We start from the raw sequence: 19,149 nt of genomic DNA on the forward strand, positions 1-19,149 counted from the left end.
AACACCTACTGTGTGCAGGCGCTGGGGATACAGCAGTGACTAAAACGAAGTCCTTGCCTTGTGGCAGTGACATTCTTTCTAGTGGGAGGAGACAGACAGAAAGCAAGATATATATGTCACATATAAAGTATTCCAGATGGAACAGGGAAGGAGAGAGGGGAAAGGGGGAATGTGGAAGGGTGCACATTTTTATACAGGATGGTCGTAAGTGAAGGAATGACTGAAATCATGGATAAAGTTGCTGAAGGAGAATAAGTGCAGGTATGAAGATGGCAGGCATGGGTGAATGAGCTGAGAGAATTATTGAATGAATGAACTGAGGGATACATGAATGCACAAACCTAGGCATGAATAAAGGAATGCACGAATGAAAGAATTAAGGAACGCATAAATGAACTTGTGCTTGAAGTAATGAATGAATGGATGGACTGATGAACGGATTACTGAATGAGTGAACTAATGAAGGAAAGAAGGACCGTCAGTGTTGGCACGGTCGTGGCCTCTGTTGATCCCGGCTCCCACCCCAGGCTCTGACTCTGCTTCCCACCCCCTCCTTGTCTAAACAGCCCACACCCCCTTCTCCCTTCTCCTCCCCCAGGGCCTGTGATGGGCCACTGCTTCAGTGCCTGTGTTGACCCTTGAGTGGTGGGGGCAGCTTGCAACCCCTGCCCCCCCTTGCTGACTTGCATCCCCGTCCTGACACCCCGCTTCCTTGCCTTGCACTCCCGCCTCCCCGGGCCCGCGCTCCTCTCGCCCCAACCCATATGTGCTGACCCTCAAGCTCGCCCCTGCCCGTACTGACCCTCCAGCCCGTGCTGACCCCGGTGTTGTCCCCCGCCCCTCCGGCCTGTCCCGATCCCCCTGGTCGCGGATGTTAACGGCCCTCCGGTCCTGACTCCCGTCCCCCTTGTGAGCACAGGCACCATGCGGCCGGTGCGGCGCAACTTCTACGACCCGTCGTCGGCGCCGGGCAAGGGCATCGTGTGGGAGTGGGAGAACGACGGCGGCGCGTGGACGGCCTACGACATGGACATCTGCATCACCATCCAGAACGCCTACGAGAAGCAGCACCCGTGGCTCGACCTCTCGTCGCTCGGCTTCTGCTACCTCATCTACTTCAACAGCATGTCGCAGATGAACCGCCAGACGCGCCGGCGCCGCCGCTTGCGCCGCCGCCTGGACCTCGCCTACCCGCTCACCGTCGGCTCCATCCCCAAGTCGCAGTCGTGGCCCGTGGGCGCCAGCTCGGGCCAGCCCTGCTCGTGCCAGCAGTGCCTGCTGGTCAACAGCACGCGCGCCGCTTCCAACGCCATCTTGGCTTCGCAGCGCCGCAAGGCGCCCCCCGCGCCCCCGCCGCCCCAGCCGCCGCCCGGAGGACCAGCGGGCACGCTCGCCGTGCGCCCCAGCGCCACCTTCGCAGGCGCCGCGCTCTGGGCCGCGCCCGCCGCCGGCCCCGCCGAGCCCGCGCAGCCCCCCGGCGCGTCCCCGCGGAGCCCGAGCGCCCCCAGCGGCGCGCCCACCCCGGGGCAGAACAACCTCAACCGGCCCGGGCCCCAGCGCGCCACCAGCGTGAGCGCACGCGCCTCCATCCCGCCGGGGTAAGCCGGGCCCTGGGCTCAGGGGTGGCTGCCCACTGGGGCTAGGAACAAAGAATTACAGTAATTATAAGAATCACAAGTAATATCTAGCATCTATTAAGTATTCACTTTGTGCCAAGCGTTAACTAAGCACCTTAATGCTCGCTTATCTCCAGGCATAAGGACCCTGTGAGGTAGGGAGCGTCATCATCCCCAATTTACAGATGAGGAAACTGAAGCATGGTGAGAGCAACATTTCCCAGATCACACAATTCACAGTGATGGGTCCAGAGCAGCAACTATAATGGTGTACAGTCCATGTTTATTATTTACTAAACTCTTTATCTACACCACCTCATTTATTACACACACCCCCCCCCAAGATTCCACCATGCACCTGTTACAGATGGGGAGGTTGATGCTGGGAGAGGTATGGCACCTTCTGAGGGCCATCCAGGTGGAGAGCAGGGATTGGAATTCACACCAATTCCAGGATTCTGTGCTGTGTTGTCTTCGAATTTTTAGAGGGTTTCCACCCCTGCCCCATCTCATGTGGAGGCTCAAGCAAGCATTAGGCCTTTGTCCAAAATATTTCCCCTATAGGCCACATCTAAATATCACCATCACTTGGGGCTAATACTGTGATTTTCAAGCTGGGCTTTAGGGACTCCTGGGGTGACCCGAGTTAGTGGCAGGAGAGGGTGGTGGTTAAGAAGTCAGGCACACAGGAGCCAGCCTCTCTGCTCTTGTTTTAACCAGAGCAGCCCTTTTTGGAATCTCTTTTGTGAACTGGCTTTCCCATCAGGATTTCACTGAGGAAGGGAACCCGGCTCACAACAACTTTGGAAGTCCCTGGGTTAAGGCATCGAGGCCCCGGAATAGGGACCCAGTGAGCCTGTCGGCTCCCCACCCTGGAGCCCAGGTTCAGTTGATCTCAGCAGAGGACCAGGCCCTGAAGTGGTGGGAGAGAGAGGGAGGGGCAAAGACCTTGACCTTGAGATAGACCAGAGGGAAAAGAGCAGCTGGGGTGTGGGTCGTGCTGCCCAAAAGGCGGAACGGGCACCAAAAGTCAGCTCTGCTCTTATCCCTCTGGCACGGCCCAGGAGAGTGACCGTGCTGAGCTGACCTCAGCAAAGGTCAGGCATGGAGACAACCTTTGAGGTCACCATGTCCAGGTCTCCCCTTTCACCAACAGAAACTGAGGCCTGGGGAAGGGAAGGGACCCTGAATTAGGCCGCCCTTCTGAACCTTTGAGAGTCTGACTGCTTGGGTTCAGATCCCCTCTTGGCAGCCACTTATGAGCTGTGAGATCTGGGGCAAGTCCCTCCCCTTCACTGAGCCTCGGTTTCATCATCTGTGAAGTGGAAGCTGTGTGCCTGATCATAGCACCTACGTCGCAATAGTCCTGCTGTGGCATTGTTACCATTTGTTACCAGGAGTAGGGCTGGTATGGGGGGCAGGGGAGCTGTGATTTTCCATGGGAAGGACTACAGCAGCCACCACCTGCCAGCCTCGCCCTCCCTTCCCCTCCTCGCCACCTTCCCCTCCAGGTCATTCCTCTATGGCCCAAACGTCCCAGGGCCCACAGAGAGGAGCCCTGAGGAGGTCGGGGAAAGCATCTTGGGGAAGCATTGCAGGAGGGACTTACCCATCTGGGGATCACAGACAGGTTTTCACTGTGGCTCCTTGTAAATTGTGACCTGGCTCTGGCTCCCTTATGAAAAGAGAGGGCTGGAGGGCCCCAGAATGACAAGAAGAGTAGAACAGCAAGTTGGAGTAGATGCAGGAGGGGGCAGAAGTGGGAAAGTCCCAGGGGCCTTTGCAGCAAGAATTCAAGAACCTTCTCTCCGGGGCTGTATTGTTGAAACCCACTAGTGGATTATGAAATCAGCAGGTTGTAACCAGAATGTTCTGGGAATGGAATGGAATGGAATAGAATAGAATAGAAAAGAAAATATTGGCATATGTCATACATAGTAACAGTAAGAATTGTTCCATGAACCTTTTGCATGATTTCTACATGTGTTTAATGGGTCGCCAGGTGAAATGAATTTCTTAGTCACTGATGAAACTTTCGAAAGCCAGTGTTTTAGGGCAAGCTGGGAATTGCTCAGTTTTAATTGCTCAGTATCGGTTCTCCAAATGTGTACTGTGGGTGCATGTTTACAGAGGCCAACAAGACAAACAGGGTCCAAACTGCCAGACATACAGCCAGCAAACGAGTAAATGAACACAATTGCTGGAGAGAGAGGGAAGTGCTGGGGAAGGTGGTGGGCTGGGGTGGTGTGGTTGAGAGGGAACGGGATAGTCAAGGCAGACCCCACCGAGGAGGTAGGTAGCCGGGCCTGGAGAAAGGCTGTTCCAGACAGAGGGAACAGCATGCACAACTTCAATGGGGCTTAAAGGACACGGCATGTTTAGAGAAGGGCTAGAGGTGTGGGGAGGCCTGGAGTGTGAGGTGCCAGAGAGAACCGAAAAGGGCATCCCAGGCAGGGGCAGTGCAAGTGCAAAGGGGTGGGGGTGAGAATGAATCCAGCAGGTTCTGGAGACTATGCAGGGATGGAGATGGAACGGCAGGGGCTGAGATTTTTTCCGTGTTGGGAGTACAGAGCCAGATTGCAGGGCCTGAGGTGGGGCCTGGGCTTGGTGCTGCCAGCAGTAGGGAGCTATAGAGTGTGCTTGAGCTCAGGAGGGCTCTGGAGAGAAGACAGATTTCTCCGTGGGGGTGCTGATCATTAAACGTGTCCTCCTGTGACCTGCCAGCACCCTGCTCTCCCCAGCCATGTGCCCCCTACCCAGTCTGTATCGCTCCCCCTCCTCTTCCTGGGAGCTCTTTCTGACCCTCTCTGAAACCAGACATTGGCCTGGAAAGGGGACATGGGGGACTGATGGGGCTCCCTCGTCCCTCCCTGGCCATGAAGACCCTGCCCAGTCTCACCCCTGCCCCTCTAACAGACACCCCGCAGCCAGACAAGCCTGGGTGGAGGCCCCCCAACCCTCATCTCCAAGGAACTCCAGCTAAAAATACCCCTGGTTCAGAGTTGGGGGTGGTAGGCACAGGACACGTGGAGTCTCCTGCTGAGTGAGGGGAGTGGGAGGAAGGAGGCATGGGGATGGCAGACCCTGGTTCCTCCAGACTGAAGCTTCCCGTTGCCAAGGCAACTGAGGCCCTGGCGCAGCCTATGATGGGAAAGGGATGGGGTCTGTGAGGAGCTAGGCAGCCAGGCCCCCCACCTCCACCCTGATCCCCAAACCCCATAGAGCCCCTCATGGCCCTTCTCACGGTCTCTCTGCCTCTGTGTTTATGTCTGTCATTGTGCCTGGGCTGCTATAACAAAGTGCCACAGACTGGGGGGCCCAAACAACAGAAATGTATTGTCTCACACTCTGGGGGCTGGAGGTCTGAGATCAAGGTGTCATTAGGGTGGGTTTCTTGTGAGGCCTCTCTCCTTCGGCTTACAGATGGGGACCTTCTCCCTGTGTCTTCATATCATCTACCCTCTGTACCTCTGTGTCCAAATTTCCTCTTTATAAGGACACCAGCCATATTGATTAGGGCCCAGCCTAATGACCTTGTTCATAACTTGATCACCTCTTCAGAGATCCTGTCTCCAAAGTGTCTGGGGGTTTGGGGGGCGTTAGGACTTCAACACGTGAGTTCTGGGGTGAACACAATTCAAGCCACAGCAGTGTGTCTGTGACTTTCCTGTTACAGCTTTCTGAGTCTCAGCCTCCCTTTCAGTCTCTCTCTTTCTCCCTGTGACTGTGTCTCCAGCCCCCCCCCCCCCGTCTCTGTCTGTCTGTCTGTCTCTTGTTCCTTCTCTCCTGCCTCTTTCTTTCCCTCTCATCAGCTCTCTCCCTCCCCTGCTCCCTTCTCTCCACCCTCCCTCTCTCCTGCCGAGAGAGGTGCATGGCTTCCCCTCCCTGGCCTCAGTTTCCCCATCTGCCAAACGGAGCTAAAATCGCCCCAATCCACACGTGCTGGCTCAGCAGAGCTGATGCGCGTGCAAATGCATTTCAAATCACCGCACGTGATCCGTGTGCAAGGGAGGGGTGAACTCTGACATCATTCTTTGTCATTCTTCTCACCCCCCATCCTCATCTCAGGACAGAGGTCCAGAGTGGGGCACTGACTTGCCCCCAGGCCACACAGCCAGTGGGCCAGAGTGTCCCCCTGGCCAGGGTTTTTTTCCACTCCCCCTGTGATGGGGCGGGAAGCCAGCTGGCAGCCGGGGCCTGGGGGACAGACACAGAGGGGTGGGAAAGATCCGCCCTGTCACCTGAGAGGGCAGCATCCAGCACTTTGGAACACAGCTGCGGGACAGACTCAGAGTTTCCAGCCCACGTGGTGGAAGGGAGAGGGAGGGGGACAGCTGTAGGCCTGTTTCCATTTACTGAGCGCTCAGTATGTCCCAGGCTCCATCTCACGGCTTTGACATGCATCGCCTCTCTTGATGCACACAGAAACCCAAGGTGGCAGGTCCTATCATCCCCATTTTTCAGATGAGGAAACGGAGGCTCTGAAAGGCTGGCACTTGATCAAGGTCACGCGATTAGGACTCTGATTCAAAAACCCCAGTCGGCCACGGTACTGGGGTACCCCACCCCCCTGTCTGCCCACTCCAAGTTTCCAGCCAGGGTCCCAGAGACCTGGCCCTGATTCCACAAGGTGTTGTGGAGTCCAGGGAGTAGATGGACCCATAGAGATTGAGTGTGGGCCCAGCTTCTGTGTCTCCTCTCACTGTGTGACCCCAGTGGAGCTCATTGCCCTCTCTGGTCCTGTTTTTGCACCTATGAAGTGGGGCTGGCAACAAAGACCAACATGGAGGCAGATATCAGAGTGCCTGCATTTTCAAATCTGCCCCTAGCAGTGGGAGAGGGGGCTTACCCCTGCCCCTGCCCATACATCCCTATCAGACTGCAATGTTGCCAACCTAATCAGTGCCACTGCTTGGAGCCCTGGAGATACAACCATGAGCAAAACAGACAATCCCTGCCCTCCTGGAGCTCACATTCTAGTGAGAGACAAACAATAAACAAAATAAATAAATTCTAGAATATGGTAGAGAGTAGTAATGATTACAGAGGTAAAATAAAGAAAGGAAGGGGTGTAGGGGGTGGTGGGAGGGATGTAATTGTAAACAAAGAGGTCAGAAAAGGCCTCAATGAGAATATAACATTTGAGAAAGGATTGAAGGAGGTTGAGAAGCAAGCCACACAGAGAACTGGGGGGAAAGCATTGCAGACAGAGGGAACAGCTTGTGCAAAGGCCCTGAGGCAGGAGCAGGCCTGGTATGTTCGAGGAGGCCAGTGTGGCTGGAGAGGCTACAGTGTGGCTGGAGAGGGGATGCGGGGTGGGAGAAGAGGTCAAAGATGAAATGGGGCCAGTCCTGCAGGGCCCCGAAGGCTGTGCTGAGGACTTCAGCTTTTACTCTGCATGGGATGGTAGCCAGTGGGGTTGGGAGCTGGAGCCAGACTGATAGGACTCTGTTGTCACAGGTTCAATCTGGATATGGAGAATAGGTGGGGAAGTGGGCTTTGATGTGGTGGGTGTGTTTGGGTGTCTTCCTCCTTCTTTTTATTTCCTGCAGTGATTTTACATTTATGTTCTAAAGAATCCACATTTTGTTTCTCCGGCTCTTTCCTGGGTATTACTTTTAAATGCTTCAAAAGTAACAAAGTCCCGAAAGGCACAACATGAAAAGTCTCGCCCTCACCGTGTCCTCAGGGGGCCCCTGGCCTGCCCACCCCCCCCCCCTTTCCTGTCCTGGCTGGAGTACCTTGGCTGTCACCCTGCCTCTCCTCTCGCTGGGGTCCCCCAGCGCCTCACCGCAAGGTCAAACCAAACTGCCCCATCCCCCCGCCCCCCAGACCTGAAGCACTTCCTGCCCTGCTCCCTGGGAGGCCAAACCACACACTCCTGTCTACGCGTCTGCCCGGGGCCGGCCGGCCGTGGGAACCAGCCGACAGCCCTCCCCTCCCCTCCCTTCCCTTGCCTGGGCTCCACCCCGCGCCGAGGAGCAGGGAGACCAGGAGGGTGGGGGAGGGTGACATGGAGCCCCCCAGGCCTCTGGATAAACCTGGGCCCTAAATGACAGCCACCCCTCAAAATATCGCTCTAAGGGGACTTTAGTACTGTTGAACCCCTAGGAGTGGACGGGGTCAGGGGTGAGAGGTCCCGTTTGACAGAGGGGAAACTGAGGCCCATAGACGCTCAGCAGCTTGTTCAGGCAGGTGGTGGGGGTGGGATGGCTGGAGCGAGGAAAGGGGAAGCGAGCCAGGCCGCGGCAGCCGTTGATGGTTTGTGGCTTTTGCTGGACCCATGGGGCACCCTGTCTCCCAGGAGCTTGCCGTGATGTTCTCAGCCCTCAGACTCTGCAGAGGGGTTGGGGGTGCAGACCTGGCTGACCCCGGACTGCGGGGGTCAGGGGTTCAGGTACAGGACGAGTGGGCACTGAATGGGGGCAGGTGACAGGAGCAGGCCCAAGGAACGGGGTGGGGGGGCCCATGCGCTATTCAACTTCCTTCTCCCCATGACATGGCACTCTCACTTCTGCCCCGTCCTCACCCACTTGGACCCAAATGACTGAGGCCTGAGCCTCCAGAGGCTCCCCAAGGGGCCATGGGGTAAGTGCCAGGTGTCTGGAGAGCATCTGAGGCCAATCAGAGGACCTGAAACCACCATCAGAGAATGTGACATGCCTGGGGCCTGCCAGGGGCATGGAGGAGAGGGAGAGGACGGGGAGGCCAGCCTAGGTTGCGACTTCCTGCGGTTCTGGGGTCCTGAGCCCCCTTGTTGCTTGGGACAGAGAGGAGTGGCCAGAGCAGGCAAATGTATCCACTCATGAAGCCCTCAGTGCAGGCCTCCCAAACCTGAGCCAGCTCCAGGGTCCAGGTCAAAGGCTTTGGCCCACCTCTAGGGCACAGAGGGCTCAGAAGGCTGGCTCAACTCCAGGTGACCCCCCAGATCCGCCTGGTGGGCTCAGCTCTGGCCTCTGACTCAGAAACTCCAGGACCACTAACCAGCTGGTTGACCATCGTGAAGCCACTTCCCCTCTCTGGGCCTCATTCCGATCATTTGCAAGATAAATGACAAACAGATTTCAGTTCATGTGCTGGCTCTGCTTGAATGGAAATGACTTCCTGGAGCACTCTTGACAAGGATTCTGAAGTTGCATTTTAGCTTAGTGGAAAGGAGTGCTAGGATTGATTGGTGATGCCTACCATGGGTGCTAGATAGGCAGTAATGGTACCCATGTCATGTATTTGCCATCCCTGCTCCAGCCTTGTCTCTGGGGGCACATTTGGTGTTAGAACTACTGTTTCTTTTTCTTTTCCTTTTTTCTTTTTTTTAATTAATTTTTATTGGAGTATGGTTGCTTTACAATGTTGTGTTAGCCTCCACTGCACAACAAAATAAATCAGCCATACACATACAGATATCCCCTCGCTTTTGGACTTCCCTCCCATTTATGTTACCACAGTGCATTAGGTAGTTCTATACAGTATGTTCCCATCAGTTGTCTATTTTATAAGTAGTATCAATAATGTATATGTGTCAATCCCAGTCTCCCAATTCCTCCCACCCCACCCCTTTCCCCCTTGGTATCCATACATTTGTTCTCTACATCTGAGTCTCTATTTCTGCTTTGCAAATAAGATCATCTATACCATTTTTCTAGATTCCACATTTATGCATTATTATACGATATTTGCTTTTCTCTTTCTGGCTTACTTCACTCTGTATGACGCTTTCTAGGTCCATCCACATCTCTACAAATTACCCAATTTCATTCCTTTTTATGGCTGAGTAATATTCCATTGTATATATGTACCACATCTTCTTTATCCATTCCTCTGTGGATGGACGTTTAGGTTGCTTCCATGTCCTGGCTATTGTAAGTAGTGCTGCTATGAACATTGGGGTGCATGTGTTTTTTTTTTAAATAAATTTATTTATTTATTTTTGGCTGCATTGGGTCTTCGTTGCTGCGTGCGGGCTTTCTCTAGTTGTGGCGAGCGGGGGCTACTCTTCGTTGCAGTGCGTGGGCTTCTCATTGCAGTGGCTTCTCTTGGTTTTTTGAATTATGGTTTTCTCTGGATATACGCCCAGTAGTGGGATTGCTGGGTCATATGGTAGTTCTATTTTTAAGAACTACTGTTTCTAAGGACACCAGGCACCCCTCTGAAGAGACCAGAGAACTAGTAGACCGATTCCTTAATTGGCTCAACTCCTCCATTCAGTGCTTACTGAGTACCCATTTGCACCGAGTTTCATCCTCAATCCTGGGGTCACAGGACTGGGTCAGAAGCTCACAGTCTGGTGGAAGAGATAAGAGTGGAACCCCACAACTAGGAAGCAAGACAGGAAATGTGTCCTCAAAAAAACAAAAGATAAACACAGTCCCCTGGGAATTCAGAGAAGGCGTGGTTATGTATTTGCTTGAGGTCCATCAGAAAAAGCCTCATGAAGACAGTAACCATTGAATCTGTCTTCAAAGGGAAGATGTGAATTGGGAATAGACAGTATGGACAGGCAGGGAAAACAGTGTGACAAAGGTACGCGGACAGGAAAGGGCAGGGAACAGTGTGAGGAACAGCAACTAGGAAAATCTCCCCAAGTTATCTCATCCTGCCTTTGAACATTGCCTCCCAGCCAGGGCAGGTACGAGGCATCTCTGTTTGCTCTTCTGTGGCAAAGGAAAGAGAGGGAAGCCAAACACCCTAACCCTCTTTCCCAGACTCGTCCTGGGGAGATTTTTTCCTCAGATAACAGCCTCCTGCCTCAGTCTCTGAGCCAGGGTGAGAGAACTTGGTTTCGTGTCACATGGCTGAGAAAACAGACTCTGGAGTCTGACATCCTGGGCTCACACTTGGGTTCTACCACTTACTGGCAAGTTACTTCATCTCTCTGGGCCTCAGTTTCCCCCTCTGTAGAATGGGATACCACAGACTTATTGGGACAATTAGATGAGGGAGGGAAGGTCTACAACAGAGTCTGGGACATAGCGAGCTCTTGGAATTATTGACCCCTGGCCCATCTCTGTGTGGCATGTTCACTGAGACAGTTTCCAGGAAATGTCTGGGTTCCCCCAAACCTTACCATGGAATCTCTGCCTTGAGTTGGATGGGGAGCATTTCTGGGAACTTCTTAGAGAAGCTTTGCTCGTGCTGTTCCCACGGATGCCCACTTAGTGTGCTCACTTTAGAATGAAAGTTGGCACAGAGTGTCCGAGGACCTAAAGGCTACAGAGGGGCTTCTCTGGGGCAGCTGCTTCAAGGCTCACTTCCAACGTGTGCAAAAAATGCACGGGGAGACTGTGCCCGAGCACGTGAGCGTGAGTCATCGGCTTGGAACATCCCCGCAAAATCCAGTCTTCCTTCCTTCCTTCATGCAACAAGTGTTTCTTGACAATCTACTATGTGCCATGTACTCGCGGTGATGGCGGGTGGTGAGGAAGGTCTCTCTACCGAGGCAGCGCTGAAGCAGACCTAAGGGAGCCACTCAGCATCTGCGGGAAAAGCCTTCAGGCGGCAGGCACAGCAAGTGCAAAGGCCTTGAAAGGGCTCAGCATTTTAGAGCAGAGGTGTGTGGAGTAGAGAGATGGCGGGGGTAGGAGATGAGGTCACAGAGGCAGGGAGGGCCTGGTCATGCTGAAGACTTTCTAATATCAGGCTGTGATTAATGCAATGACAAAAAACAGTAAGTAAAGTAAGGGCAAAGGCAGAGAGCTTCTCTAGAACAAAGTGGAAGGGAAGATCCCTGATAGGGTGACATTTGAGCAGAAACCTGTGTGAAGTGAGGGCGCAGAGCATGAGGATAATCTGGGGAAGAGCATTCTGGGAGAGGAATCAGCAAGTGCAAAGGCCCTGGGGTGAGGAGATGCCTGGTATGTTTGCAGAATGGCAGGGAGACCAGGGAGGCTGGGGTGGAGTGGGTGAGGGGTGAGCATAGGAGAAACAGAGTTCAAGGGGTAGGTACTGGCTATACTGCGTATGGTAAAGAGGTTGGATTTTACTCTAAGCAAGGTAAGAGCCACAGGGGATTGAGGGCAGCGGAGGAACAGGATCTGATGCAGGGGTGGGCAAGGCAGCGGGACCCATCCCTGCCCTGGGGCAGCCAGGGCTGGCTTCTGGTTAGAGCAGATTTCAAGGCCTGAAGGATTCCTCTGACCCTTTGCCAGGCAGGGCCCCACGAGGGCGGAGCAGAGAGTGAAGGCCGACCCCGCTTCCGGGAGGCCTGTGGGCAGCAGTCTCCTGTCCAGGGCAGGAGGATGTTCTCACTGACTCGGAGGAAACAGCGCATCCCACATCAAAAAGGGGCCTGGGTGGCTCCCACGCTCTGGCATCGTGGGAACCCAGCTACCCTGGGTTCTCGCAGGGGGCCCGCAGATTGAGAGAGGCTGGGGGCCACCTGGGGACTGTCCCCCAGCTTGCCGACGGGTAAATAAAAAACAGCCCCACCATCACGCTCCACTCACAACCCTCCTCCCAGGAGCAAGACTGACTTTTGTAACCCACGGCTCCGTGGTTTTTAAAGCGTACCAGAGATTGAAGGGCTGCTAAGATCTAAAATATTCCCTTTCTGGGGTCCCTCCTGCCTAACTCCCTGGCCAAAGGCTCAGCAAGACTAGCGTCATGAGCTGGACCAGACTTTGGGCATTATATAGACCTGGGGTAGCCAACTGTTCTTGCTGATTGGTAGAGGCTGCCTGGAGAGCTGTGCTGATGATTCTGTTTGGCTTGAGAAAGTGCTGTGATGGATTAGTGATGTCTGCCACAGGTAGGAGACAAGAAGTGGTGGTACTCGTGCCAAATACTTTTCTTTCCACCATTTTACAGATAGCCCTGGAGAGAAGGAAGGATGTTTTCTCGTGAGCTAGACAGGAAGGAAGGAAGGAAGGGGATGGGAAGACCTGGATACGTAGAGGGCCTTAACAGTGTGTCTACACTAGAAGTGTTTTAGGGACTTCCCTGGTGGTCCAGTGGTTAGGACTATGCATTTCCACCGCAGGGGGCATGGGTTCAAACCCTGGTGGGGGAACTAAGATCCTGCATGCCTAATCATAATAATAATACATTAGAAGGGCTTCCCTGGTGGCACAGTGGTTGAGAGTCTGCCTGCCAATGCAGGGGACACGGGTTCAAGCCCTGGTCTGGGAAGATCCCACGTGCCACAGAGCAATTGGGCCCGTGAGCCACAACTACTGAGCCTGCGTGTCTGGAGCCTGTGCTCCACAACAAGAGAGGCCGCGACAGTGAGAGGCCCACGAACCGCGATGAAGAGTGGCCCCCACTTGCCACAACTAGAGAAAGCCCTCGCACAGAAACGAAGACCCAACACACCCAAAAATAAATAAATTAATTAAAATAATAATAATAATAATAATAATACACTAGAAGTGTTTTGAAGGACAGTTCAGGAAGAGGAGAAGCTGGAGGTGCCTCCATGCTTTCCTGTAAGAGGATGGGGAGGGATGAGATTAGGGTGGTAATACCCCTGCAAGGAAGGTCCTGGAGGATTATGACAGGCCCTGGGAAGGGGCAGGTGGGCACTCAGCCCCCGTCCCTTGGGCCCCAGCAGGCTGCTAAAGGAGAAAATTAGGACACCTCCACTCTCACCCCTGCACCAAACTATGAACTTTATGTGTTTTAACTCATTGAACCTTCACAAGACTCTATCCCCATTACAGATAGGGAAACTGAGGCACAGCATCTTTCCCCCCTCCCACACCTCAGCTGTCCAGCCTCTGGGGGCCCCCAGGGGTACCTGCCCTCCGCTGCACCTCCCTCAGGAGCTGTGTTCAGCAACTCTGGGTCACCAGAGTGTTTGGTGACCCCGATGTCTGCTCCAGATGCGGCCACCCCCAGTCAGAGGGGTCTGGGAGGAGTGCCCTGGCCGACCAGGTGTAAGCCCGTGCCGCTGGGCGGCCACAGAGTGGACGGCTGTGTGCAGTGCATGTGTGTGTGTTACTGTGTGTGTAAAGTGTAAGTCCCCCAGCCGAGTGTCTACCTGTCAGTGTTGGGGAGCATGGGTCATGGTGTCTGTGTGTCCCCACGTGCAGGTGGCAGGGTCCCTTTGCAGGCTGCAGATTGTTGGGTGCTTGTGAGGACCAAGGTGCCTTTACCCTGCATTTGGGGGAGGGGCAGCTGTGGCCCGAGCTGGCTTCTCCTGTCCAGTCCGTGTCCTCACGGTGTGTGCACGTGGCATCTCTGTGTGCTGTTCCCTGGAGTGTGTGTGTACGTTTGTATGGTGTTCTCCATGCAGAGGTGTGTGTATCTGTCTGAACCTGTGTGTGTTCATGGGGTGTGTTCCCTGAGGTGTGTCTCTGTGTACCTTTGTATGTATGCGTGCATGGTGTGTATTGCCTGGTGTGTGTGTGTTTGCATGCAAGCGTGTGTGGCACGCTCCCGAAGTATATGTGTGCCTGTGTCTGTATCTATGTACAGGGAGGGGGCTTCCTGGATTGTGTGTGCATGCCTGTGTGTGTGTGTATCTGTCGTGTGTTCCCTGGAGCATGTGTGTACATGCGTGGGGGGCATGTTTTCAGGAGTGTGTGCCTGTTTGAGCAGCGTTCTCCGTCTCTGTGTGTGTGTGTGTGTGTGTGTGTGTCCTTGTGCATTTGGCGTGTTCTCCAAGTGTACCTGTGCATGTATATATAGCCCATGTTCCCCAGGGTTATGTGTGTGTGTTTCTGGACCCACTGCAGCAGCATGAAAACCTGCCAAACGTACCATTTGCTTAAAGACCCTTTCCAGCCAGCTTCCTGGTGCCGACTGTACCTGCTGGGGCAGGTGTCCAGGTAGCACTGGCCAGGCTCAGACCTGAGCAGGCAGGCAAATGGGGAAGGAGTTGCAGCAGCTCCTTCCCCAGCTGTCACTGCCCGCATCCCTTCCTGCACTTCCTCCTGGCACATCCCCAAGCCCCTCAGGCTGCCCTGTGGCTTTTATTACACTCCTTCTCTTCATCAAAAGTTACCCATCCAGGCTTCCATGCCCATCAACAGGAAGATACCAGTTCATCCACAAAACTAAGCCCTGAAGTCTAGACTCAGGCGGGCACACTGTACAGATCACAACAAGATTTCTCCTTCAGCCCTCCCGACAACTTTATAGGTGAGGTATTATTGTCATCCCCATTTTACAGATAAGAAAACAGAGGATCACAGAGTTTAAGTGACTCTCCCAAGCTTATCACTGCAATACTTTCATGGTTTCCTATCCAAGATGGAGAGAAGTTACACCGTAACTTACTGGGTTCAGGTGCAAGAGAGGTGAAATTAGCCAGGATTACACAGCGATGGTGATGATGGTGGTAATGACGGTTAAAGCTATAAGAGTCTTTGTTAGGTACCAGGAATTGTGCTCAGTCCTTGACATGTAGAATTTCACTGACTCTTCACAGCAAACTTAAGGAAGGTGCCATATTATCCCCATTTTACTGATGGGGAAACAGGTTTATGAGAGGTGTGATGATGTGTCACGTGCCATCCAGCTGCTTAACGGTGGAGCAGAAATACGCAAGTAGCTCTGGATGATTCCAAAAGCCAGTCCTCTTTGGAGGGAGGGGCAAAGAGGGGAAGCAGGCTACATTTTCCTAGGGCCTCTTCATTTGAAGAGGTGACAGTGCCTTAGTCACAGGAACTGACATCAGTAAATATTCCAGAGGGGGGAAATGTTCATCATCAAATGTCTTTGGGAAACCTGGATTTACCATTGCTAACCATATATCCTTATGCAGGACTTATCAGAGCCTTGAATATGCCCATATGTGTTGTGAATTTCCAAGTGGGAGACAGTGAAGTGTTTCCTAACTGATCCCTAAATCCTCCTTTCCCAGAACCTTTCGTGGGGATCAGTGCTCCATATAGCAAAGTTTGAGAGCAGCTAGAATGGCTAAATCACAAATAGTTGGGCTTCAGGCACAGTGGCCAATGAAAGGGAGCAGTTGGGAGCCAAGTGCTCTCACCAGGGAGGAGGCCAGCTGTGGAGTAGGGGAGGGTCAGTACTAAGTCTAGGGGTTCATTCCATTGTCACAGGGGCGGAGGTCCTGGTTACACCACACCCCATAATAGAAGGATGTCGGAGTAGGAATGGAGTTCCCTGGTGGTCGTTCTAGATAACTGGGACAGGCACAAACAGGTCAGAGTGTGGCCTTGAGCTAGAGCCAGAAGGCAAAGCAGAGCCCCCTGATCTTCTGGTGTGGGGGTGCTGCAGCCTCTTCTCTTCTCCCCTCAGGGTCCCTGCGCTCCCGGTGAAGAACTTGAATGGTACGGGGCCAGTCCACCCGGCCCTGGCAGGTGAGTCCAGTCCGGTCCCTTGGCTTCGGCCCCTTGGCTCCGCCCCCTTGGAGGGCGTGGCCAAGAGGACGCACCCCCTGCCTTTGGGCCATAACACTGGGGTCCATGGGGCCCGCAGAAGGGACTCCACTTGGCTTCAACCTTGGGTGGGTGCTAAGTGGGCGGGGCCCATCGGGCACCCCACCCCCCATCTGAGGATTCCTGGGCTTACCAGGTGGGCGGAGTCTGGAGAGAGACCCCATGGGTCCACGCGATGTTGGGAGGGCAGGGCGGGCGGGGCCTGGATGAGCATCCCGCCCCCTGACTGTCGCCGCCGCCCCCCAGGGATGACGGGGATCCTGCTCTGCGCTGCGGGGCTGCCCGTGTGCCTGACGCGGGCCCCCAAGCCCATCCTGCACCCACCGCCCGTGAGCAAGAGCGACGTCAAGCCCGTGCCCGGCGTGCCCGGGGTGTGCCGCAAGACCAAGAAGAAGCACCTCAAGAAGAGTATGCCTCCCGCGCCCGATCCTGACCCCTGAACTTGACCCCGCTAACCTTTGACCGTAACCCCTCTGGCCCTTCAACTCCAATTTGGTCTAAAGACTTGTGACCCCATCTCAGTTCTGGTTCCCTGACCCCATTCGCCACCAACTCCGATTACATCAAACCTCAAGCAACCCTTGACATGTGACTCCTGCCAACCCTTACAGCTTCTGACCCCACCCCTCTGACCCGTGACCCTGTCCTCAGCCAAGCCCTCAGGACTAGACTCTGGGTACCCTCAAGCCCACCCCCACTCTGTCCTTGCAGGTAAGAACCCTGAGGATGTGGTTCGAAGGTACATGCAGAAGGTGAAGAACCCACCTGATGAGGTGAGCCCCTAGGGGAGGTACCTGTGCGGAGGTCAGGCAGCCTCACCTCCAGAGAGGGAGAGCCCAGCCCTCACCTCCTCACTTGGTTCTAGGTGTTACAGTCTCTTCTCCCGGTTTGTGGGTTTGCCTTCTCACTTTCTTTACAGCGTCTTTTGATGAACAGAAATGCTGCGTTTAACAGAATCACATTGATCAATCTTAGTTTTCACAGCTTTTTTTTTTTTTGGCTGCGTTGGGTCTTCGTTGCTGCGCGTGGGTCCTCTCCAGCCGCAGTGAGCGGGGGCCACTCCTCTCCTCGGCGTGCAGTCCTCTCACCGCAGCGGCCCCTCCCGTTTGCAGCTTATTTTTACCCATATTTTCCACCAAACGTGTTTAAGTTTTGCTTTTGATAGTTAAGCCTTTAATCCGTCTGGAGCGGGGTGTGAGCAAGCCATCTCTTCCTCTGCATGTATCTGAATTCAGTACCTGGGGGTGTCCTCTCCTTTTGATAGATGAGGACCAGAGAGGGGGCGGTCTCTTGCCCTTGGGGGATAGGGGGTCTGGCCCCTGCCCAGGAGCAGCGCTGACTGCGGAGGGGTGTCCCGCCCTCCCCAGTCCTCAGTCTCCCGTCTGTGCTCCCTCCCCCAGGACTGTACCATCTGCATGGAGCGGCTGGTCACGGCCTCCGGCTACGAGGGCGTGCTTCGGCACAAGGGTGTGCGACCTGAGCTCGTGGGCCGCCTGGGCCGCTGTGGCCACATGTACCACCTGCTGTGCCTCGTGGCCATGTACTCCAATGGCAACAAGGTAGGCTGGGTGGGGCAGTGGGTGGGGGTAGGCAGGGGGGCTGGCCGGGGCCAGGACACTTGGGGACCTCACGGCCACTCTCCCCCACCCCAGGATGGCAGCCTGCAGTGCCCCACCTGCAAGGCCATCTACGGGGAGAAGACGGGCACTCAGCCACCCGGGAAGATGGAGTTTCACCTCATCCCCCACTCGCTGCCCGGCTTCGCTGACACCCAGACCATCCGCATCGTCTACGACATCCCCACAGGCATCCAGGTGAGCCCCCAGGCCCCTGGCTTTGAGCCCTCCCGAGGCCACCGCCACGGCCGCTGTCTGTGGTTCAAGCCCCTGCTGCCTCTCCCACAGGGCCCCGAGCACCCCAACCCAGGCAAGAAGTTCACTGCAAGAGGCTTCCCACGCCACTGCTATCTGCCCAACAACGAGAAGGGCCGGAAGGTGGGTGCCGTGAGGGCGCGGGGTGTGGGAGCAGGCTGGGCCCCCAGCCACCATCAGCTGGACCTGTGGTCCCCGTTCTCCCCAGTCCCTGCACCAGCACTGACCATAACCACCCAGTGTGTGTGTGTGTGTCTGTGTGTGTCTGTGTGTGTCTGTGTTTGTGTGTCTAGCCCTGCCAGTCGCCTCACACACCTCATCTCATTCACCAGCCTGCAGAAGTCAAGATCTTGACCTCGTTTTAGAGATAAAGAAACGAAGCCTCAGAGAGGGCAAGTAACTTGCCCAAGGTCACACAGCTAGTAAACAGTGGAGCCTGGATTTGAACCCAAGCAGTCTAGGTTCTTCACTGCCATGCTAGAGACTGTCTGCTTTTACTTTTTGTTTTTCAAGAGAAGCCAGAAATTCTGATTTTCATGTGAAATCCCCGGGTTTTTGAATATTGCCAACGAAGTCACAAAGTGGCTGTTTGATACAGCATGAGGTCCAAACCAAACACAGCTGAGGGCCATCAGTTTGAGACCCTTCACCCCAAAGAAACAGGCTGATAACATGGAAAGTGCTTTTACTGGGGAGCTCAGAGTGGGAGTCGGTCTAGGGAAGGAAGTGGCCAAGCTGGGCAGCCACAGGGTATCCTGCAGGGGAGCCACAGTGTGGTCAGGGAGGGACTCAAGCTGTGGGTGGGGCTGGCTGTGACCCTCGCCTGCCCCGCCCTCTAGGTGCTGAGGCTGCTCATCACCGCCTGGGAGCGGAGACTTATCTTCACCATCGGCACATCCAACACCACGGGCGAGTCGGACACCGTGGTGTGGAACGAGATCCACCACAAGACCGAGTTTGGATCCAACCTCACGGGCCACGGCTACCCGGACGCTAGCTACCTAGACAACGTGCTGGCAGAGCTCACAGCCCAGGGTGTGTCCGAGGCTGTGGCCAAGGCCTGAGGCCCAAGGCTGCCCACCTTTCCTCCTGCTTTGCCCCTGGTCCAGCCCATGCAGCACATGCCTCCCTCCGCCAGGTGTGTCCTGGCGGCCCAGGTTCAGGGCTGGGGAGGAGCCTGCAGGAGGAACCAGAAGCGTTCCCGGGATTTGGCTGGTAGCTGTTGGGATGATGGGAGGATGGCAGGCCAGCCGGCTTCGACCCTATAGCTACCTGAGAAGGTCGCACGGGTGTACCGGAAACCACAGCAACCTCCCTACCAAA

The 19,149-nt window shown here is 54.9% G+C and overlaps 1 protein-coding gene across 1 annotated transcript in view; it reads left to right on the forward strand.

Moving 5' to 3' along the window:
• DTX1 (deltex E3 ubiquitin ligase 1) overlaps nucleotides 1-18,890 on the forward strand; it is a 35,511-nt gene extending 16,621 nt beyond the window's left edge. Inside the window, exons 2-9 of the mRNA XM_060119216.1 lie at nucleotides 920-1,598; nucleotides 15,816-15,877; nucleotides 16,202-16,363; nucleotides 16,667-16,728; nucleotides 17,356-17,514; nucleotides 17,608-17,769; nucleotides 17,860-17,949; nucleotides 18,666-18,890. Of these exons, the coding sequence (XP_059975199.1) occupies nucleotides 920-1,598; nucleotides 15,816-15,877; nucleotides 16,202-16,363; nucleotides 16,667-16,728; nucleotides 17,356-17,514; nucleotides 17,608-17,769; nucleotides 17,860-17,949; nucleotides 18,666-18,890 (1,601 nt within the window). The remainder of the gene's footprint in view (nucleotides 1-919; nucleotides 1,599-15,815; nucleotides 15,878-16,201; nucleotides 16,364-16,666; nucleotides 16,729-17,355; nucleotides 17,515-17,607; nucleotides 17,770-17,859; nucleotides 17,950-18,665) is intronic.
• Nucleotides 18,891-19,149: the final 259 nt, after the last annotated feature.

The sequence above is a fragment of the Mesoplodon densirostris genome, chromosome 15 (assembly GCF_025265405.1).
Source record: "Mesoplodon densirostris isolate mMesDen1 chromosome 15, mMesDen1 primary haplotype, whole genome shotgun sequence".
In the NCBI taxonomy this organism is placed as follows: domain Eukaryota; kingdom Metazoa; phylum Chordata; class Mammalia; order Artiodactyla; family Ziphiidae; genus Mesoplodon; species Mesoplodon densirostris.